A 7,300-nucleotide genomic window follows, 5' to 3' on the forward strand; every position below is an offset into this window, starting at 1 on the left:
CACCTGGGTGGCTCAGTCGGGTGAGCGCCCAACTTTGGCTCAGGTCATGATCTTTTGGTTTGTGAGTTCAAGCCCACAGTCGGCTTTGGATCCTCTCTCTGTCTCCCTCTCTCTGCCCCTTCCCCGCTTGCACTCTCTCAAAATTAAATAAACATTTAAAAGAAGAAAAAGAGAAATGAGCCAGTAGCCTTACCAGATGAGCAAGGAAGGTTACTTCCTGGAAGGCCCAGAAACGTCAGGATATCTGGGGGACCTTGAGAAGTGAGGACATACATTTCAGAGAAAGCATCACAAGAGCTCATGTGTAGACAATCGTCGTGCCCATTACTGTGTGGGCCACTCAGAATCTTCACCCCCAGAGAACACATGACACCCCCAGAGAAGCCAGGAAGCCAGGAAAATCAGTCACGCTGCCACTGAGCCCAGCACCTAGTAATCTTAGCTGACTGCCCTCTGACTCACAAATTGAGTTTATGGTTGCTTCTAACCGTTAGCCTTTGTTTTACTTTTGTTTCCATAGAAATGCTTCTTATTTAATCAATTTTTTAAACATTTATTTATTTTTAAGAGATAGAGCGTGAGCAGGGGAGGGGCAGAGAACGAGAAGGAGACACAGAATCCAAAGCCGGCTCCAGGCTCTGAGCTGTCAGCACAGAGCCCACACGGGGCCCGAACTCACAGACCACGAGATCATGACCTGAGCCGAAGTCAGACACCCAACAGACTGAGCCACCCAGGCGCCCCGAAATGCTTCTTATTAAATACCTGCTCGAACTCATGAACCGTGAGATCGTGACTTGAGCAGAAATCGGAGTCGGCAACCTAAGCGACTGAGCCACCGAGGTGCCCCAGGATTTTATCGATTTTTAAGGGACATTTACATTTAGAAAGGAAATCTCCATTTGCAAGGGGTGTCTCCCGTCTCTGTACCAGGAAGAAAAGGACTCAATCACTAGAAGCTCAATGGAAAAGGCACTGACTTAAATCTGCATCACAACCTTACCCTTGTTTACCATGCTTTTCCTGATAACCTTTGCCAGGAGGGGGTAGGAAGATGGTGGCCTGGGTNTTGGGGTAGTATTCCTGTTTTCCTGGGTCTCTCCCGTGTACAGAGGAGGTATACATCTTATGAAACCTCTGCTTGTTTTTCTCCTGTTAATCTGTCTTTTATTACAGGGAGTCTCAGCCAGGAACCCAGAAGGATAGAAAGGAAATGATTTTTGCTGCCCTCCAGTTTCGTATATACTTTTCAGGATCTCTGTACACAGGTGTGAGCTACAAGCAAATGTATGTATGTATGTAACCAAAAGTGGTTACGCAAAACGTAGCGTGCTGAGGAGGGACTTGAGTAGAATCTTGTACGCCCATGTTCATGTGTAAGCTTTCATTCTTATGGAGTCAAATGTATGAGTCCTTCACAAAAGGCCATCGCTGCTGAAAGGGTAAAAATGAATTTTCCCATGTTTTCTTCAACCGTTTTTATTATTTCAATGTCTACATGTAGATAAACAATAGCGGTTTTTTGCTTTTTGTTTTGTGTTTCGTTCTTTTGTTTTTTTTGAGTAGGCTCCACACCCAGCGTAGAGCCCAAGGCAGGGCATGAACTCACGACCCTGAGATCATGACCTGAGCTGAGGTCAAGTCTTGGATGCTTAACCGACTGAGCCACGCAGGTGCCCCGTGACAACAGTTTTTTAACAAAGGTCCCATTTACCTGATTTGGGAGTTGACCTTTATCATATTCTCAATCGGGTATGTATTGTTTTTATTTCTGGACTTTCTATTCTCTTCCCTTTGTCTGTTCATACATCAGTATCAATTGTTTTAATTGATACCTTTTTAAAATATATTTGCATATGTGATCAGGCTCGTCCTCTCTCATTTTTAGAGTTCCTTTTTAGAGTTTTCCCGGCTATCTTTGCTTGTTTTTCCGCCCAGTACTCTTCTCCCACTGCCTTAGAAACTCGTTCCGCCTACCCAGGGATATAAATGCCAAAGGGCCAGAATCAAGTCCGTAATGTAATCCATGCCAGTTTATCAAGTCTGCATGTTTAGCAGAAATTGAATAAATCACTTTGCCATAAAATCATAAATACAATTTGGCATACAATTTTTTCCTCACTGAAGCACTTTCCTGTTATTACGTTCTTTTCAAACATAACATTCGTTAATTTCCATAACTATTCATCGACTGTTGGACCTTTTCCATTTTCTCCTATCGTTTCTATTCCTTTTCACTGTGAAAACAAAACAAAACAAGGCAACCACCATACAATGAATACCTTTAAGCATATGAGCTCCTTAGGCAGTCTTTGGTACTGATTTTTGGATTATTGAGTACGATCATTGAGGCAAAGGGCATGGGCATCTTTAAGACTGTGAACACACGTCGCTAAAATTTGTACCTGTTTACACTCCGACAACCTTGTGTGTGCAGCATCTACCATACTTCGCTCGTCAGCAGTTGATTACCTCAGGCCTCTGAAAGGTCACGTAAGAGCGTTTTTTTTTTTAATTTTTTTTTTTTTTTTTATTGCTAGGAGAGAGAGAGAGAGAGCGTGAGCAGGGGAGGGTCAGAGAGAGAGGGAGACACAGACTCTGAAATAGGCTCCAGGCTCTGAGCTGGCAGTCAGCACAGAGCCCGACGCGGGGCTCGAACCCACGAACCGCGAGATCATGACCTAAGTGAAAGTCGGACGCTTAACCGACTAAGCCACCCAGGCGCCCCCATGTAAGAGCGTTTTAAGTCGCGCAAATGTGGGGTGAGTGGGTTCCATTGTGTTGGGGTTGAGGCACAATGATACCATTTACAGAAGGAATTTTGCACAAGTCTCCTCCCTCTTGGAATGCTGATAGAATCTTCTGAGGACTAGATTTATTTGCACAGTGGCCCAGGTGTCTTGTGGGTGTTAATGACTGCAAGTGTCCCACCCATGTTGCAAAAAACACTTCTGGAGAATTCAAACGGTAAACATCTATAGGGGTGGATAGGAGCGAGGGTGGTACTGATCAAGGCCTCATGGCTTAAACAAACAGCAATAGTCTTGAAGTAAAATTAGCAGAAGGGTTGAGAGACATGAAACTATAGTTGACGCTTAAACAGAGTGTGGGTTAGGGCCACCAGCCCCCCACACAGTCGAAAATCTGTGCATAACTTGACTCCCCCCAAACTTAACTACTGATAACCTAATGTTGACCAGAAGCCTAATAAACAGTTGATGAACACGTACTTTATATGTTATATGTGCTATATACTATGTATTTTTTTATGTGTGTATTTATTTTTGAGAAAGAGACAGAGCGCAAACGGGGGAAGGGCAGAGAGAGAGGGACAGAGGATCCCAAGCAGGCTCTGTGCTGACAGCTGACAGCCTGATGCAGGGCTCGAACTCACAAACCGTGAGACCATGACCTGAGTCGAAGTTGGACGCTTACCCTACTGAGCCACCCAGGTGCCCCTATACTGTATTCTTACCATTAACTAAGCTGGAGAAAAGACAATATTATTAAGAAAATCATAAGGAAGAGAAAATACATGTCCACTACTGTACCGTATTTATCAGAAAAAATATCCATGTGCACGTGGACCCATGCCGTTCAAACCTGTGTTGTTCAAAGGTCACTTGTAATGGGTTAGCCTTGCCATTGAACAGGAAGAAGAGGTAAAGGCACTCAATTCCAGATGCTGAGAAAGCTTGGGTAGAGAGAGCTGCAGAGCTCTTCAATGGAGTTGGACACAGGAAGGCTGCTTTTCCTGCCAATATGGCTTAGCCTCCGAGGTTAAATTTCAAAGCTACAGGCTGAAGTTCTTGCTTCTGTGTCTGTGATCCTCCCTTCCCCAGCTCCAGCCCCTTGTTGATAGCAGAGTCCTCTCCATTTGGGTCTCGATTTCAAGGCCAAACCAGTCTGAATGGGACTTCTGTCACTCAAACTTCTGGTAAGTTCTATGGGATCCCAAGATGCACGGAGTGGGTAGTGGCTGAGGAACTATATTCGTCTGCCGGGCCTCCTGTAAGAAAATACCACCGATCTGGGTGACTTAAACAATAGAAATTTATTTTCTCATGGTTCTGGAGGCTGAAAGTCCAAGATCAAGGTGGGGTCAGGCTTGGTTTCAGGTGAAAGCTCTTTTCCTGGCTTGCAGATGACTGCTTGGTGGTGGTGGGGGGTACCCTCTGGGGTTTCTTTCCCTTCTTATATGGATGCCAGTCCTATCGAATTAGGGCCCTGCCCTTAGAATCTCATTTAACCTAGTTGCATCCTGAAAAGCCCAATCTCCAAATACAGTCACATTGGCAGTTAGGATTTCAACATATGAATTTGAGGACCCAATTCAGTCCCTAACAGGAACATTAGGAAGGTACCGTGTAGCTCTAAGATTCTCACTAATATTGATAGTTTGGGTAGGAATACGGAGAAAACCAGAATTCTCTGTGGGATATTACATATACAATTGGGAGTTGGAAGAAAGTTTAGAAACCTAATACTTATTTTGTAGTTAAGGAAAGACCGAAAAGCTGAGAAGACATGTCTAAGTTAAATTTGGGATTTAATTCATTGTACTCCCAGTAGATTGTTGATTATACATGTCACGCTTGATGCCCTTTATATTTCTTTGCTTACACTGATTACAATCTGTGTGCAGCTGTTTTCATTTCTTGTTGTAATCCATGAAGACCAAAATCCTACCCATCTTGTTGACTGAACTAGCACTCTCTTGCTGCCACTCTGTGTCTCTCTGTCTCTCTCAAAATAAATACATAAAATTTAATTTTTTATGCTTATTTATTTTTGAGAGAGACACACACACAGGGTGAGTGGGGGATGAGCAGAGAGCAAGGGAGACACAGAATCCGAAGCAGGCTCCAGGCTCTGAGCCGTCAGCACAGAGCCCGACGCGGGGCTCGAACCCACGAACCGTGAGATCATGACCTGAGCCAAAGTCAGACATTTAACCGACTGAGCCACCTAGGTACCCCACAAGTACGTAAAACTTTAAAAAAGTATTCACTATGTGCCATGCATTAAGCTCTCTACAAGCTTGATTTTATTATCATATTTTCATAATCCTTTCATAATAAATAATGTCTCTGATTTTTTTAGAAGAGGAACCTGAAGCTCAGGAAGGCTGAGATGTTTTCCGAAGACAAAGTTAGGAAGGACAGAGCTGGGATCTGAACCCAGATCGGGCTGACCTCAAAGTTCATTCAAAATGTTTAATCAAGAGGCTAAATTATTTGCTTCAAACTTGGAGCAAGTAGCAGCTGGAGGCCAGCGGGGGAGGGGCAGTGAGGGGGGGAGACACAGAATCCGAAGCAGGCTTCAGGCTCCGAGCTGTCAGCACAGAGCCTGACGCGGGGCTCAAACTCATGAACTGCGAGATCATGACCTGAGCCGAAGTCGGATGCTTATCCAACTGAGCCACGCAGGTGCCCTAATTTTTACATTCTAACTTTACTTTACCTTTTTTAAAAAATAAGCTCTAGGTCAAACATGGGGCTCGAACTCATGGCCCTGAGATCAAGAGTCACATGCTGTATGGACTGAGCCAGTCAGGTGCCTGATTTTTACATTTTTATTTTTTATTTTATTTTATATTTTAAGTCTATTTATTTCTTTTGAGAGAGAAAATGAGCAGGAGAGGGGCAAAGAGAGAGGAAGAGCGAGAATCCCAGCAGCCTCTGCATTGGTAGCGCAGAGCCAGACGCGGGGCTCGAACTCATGAACTGTGAGATCATCGCTTGAGCCAAAATCAAGACTCAGATGCTTGACTGACTGAGTCACCCTGGCGCCCTGAGTTTCACATTTTTAAAGGATTGTTTAAAAGTAAAAAAGCATATGTGACAAAGATGATACATGACTAGCAAAGCCTAGAATATTCAGTATCTGGCCCTCTGCAGAAAAAGTTTGTCCACACCTGCCGCATACCTTGAGAAGTTTAGACTTTGTTTTGTTATGGGTAATTGTTGCACATATATGAGTAGAAAAGGGATATAGTCAGATTTAGGTTTGGGAAGAGCAGATCTACTGATAGGTTGGATTGGGGTGGGATTGGGAGAGGCATGAAAATGCAGGAAGAAGCCAGTTGAGAGGTCATTGCAGTGGTCCAAAGAATGGCCTTGGAGAACATCAAAGAGAATGGATGCCACAGCTTAGGTGGTACAAATACAGGAAAAGCAAATGCTTACCTGTGGGAGAAAAGAGAAAGGAAGAGGAGAGGGACTCCGAATTTGTTGTAGATGTTGGGCTGGGTAGATTCCAAGATAGTGTGTTTTAGACCAGTTGAATTTGTAGATCATTCAAAATGCTGGGGCGCCTGGGCGGCTCAGTTGGTTAAGCGTCCAACTATGGCTCAGGTCATGATCTCACAGTTTGTGAATTGAGTCGGGGCTCCATGCTGACGGCTCAGAGCCCGGAGCCTGCTTCAGATTCTGTGTCTCCCTGTCTCTCTCTCCCCCTCCCCTGCTCGTGCTCTGTCTCTCTCTTTCTAAAATAAATATTTCAAAAATTCAATTGAAACAGGCAGACATCTGTAGCGAATGACCATTGCAGCCAATGGGGAAGATTAGATTGCCCAGGGAATGCTATTTTACTATTGGTTGTTTTGTCTGTTTTTTGTTTTCCTCAATTCTGACTACATTGTTTTAATAAATGAGGTTTCCAAAGACAATGAAGAAATGTGAGGGTCAGGAAGGAAGAGTTTCATTATAGCTTCGTTACGGATTAAATAGAAAATGTTCTCAGGGCGCCTGGATGGCTCACTGAGTTAAGCATCTGACTCTTGCTTTCAGCTCAGGTCATGATCTCATGATTCGTGGGTTTGAGCCCTGAGTTGGGCTCTGTACTTGCAATGCGGGGCTTGCTTGGGATTCTCTGTCTCCCTCGCTCTCTGCCCCTTGCCTGCTCACTGTCTGTCTTTCAAAATAAGTAAATTTTAAAAAAAGAAAATGTTCTCAATTTCAAATAAGTCGCTAATGAACTTTTGGCACACTATCCATCGAAAAGCTGGGAACTACCCAAATTATGTTTTGGTATAGTTGTAGACAGGATATCAGTGTCCACAATGAAAATGTTTACTAGTGAAAAATAAAAAAAATATATATAATACACTCTTTAAAACGGGGATTAAAAAAAAACCACCCCTGCAAGCCCATTAGGAGGATTATAGCGCCTTTAAAGGGTCTGTGTATACAACTCACACATTAAGCCATTTGTCATTGACCAACAAAATGACAGCTTTTTCGCTAGTGGGAAGAAAAAACTCACACTAGAAAAATATGTTCTTCAAGCAACTTTCTTA

At 43.7% G+C, this 7,300-nt stretch overlaps 1 protein-coding gene across 1 annotated transcript in view; it reads left to right on the forward strand.

Annotated features, from left to right (window-relative positions):
* Positions 1–7,300, forward strand: part of FUNDC1 (FUN14 domain containing 1) — a 205,391-nt gene that overhangs the window by 183,360 nt on the left and 14,731 nt on the right. The window contains 2 exon segments of the mRNA XM_077768524.1: positions 1,177–1,287; positions 3,807–3,937. Of these exon segments, the coding sequence (XP_077624650.1) occupies positions 1,177–1,287; positions 3,807–3,937 (242 nt within the window).

Source organism: Crocuta crocuta, unplaced genomic scaffold (assembly GCF_008692635.1).
Source record: "Crocuta crocuta isolate KB4526 unplaced genomic scaffold, BGI_CrCroc_1.0 scaffold467, whole genome shotgun sequence".
In the NCBI taxonomy this organism is placed as follows: domain Eukaryota; kingdom Metazoa; phylum Chordata; class Mammalia; order Carnivora; family Hyaenidae; genus Crocuta; species Crocuta crocuta.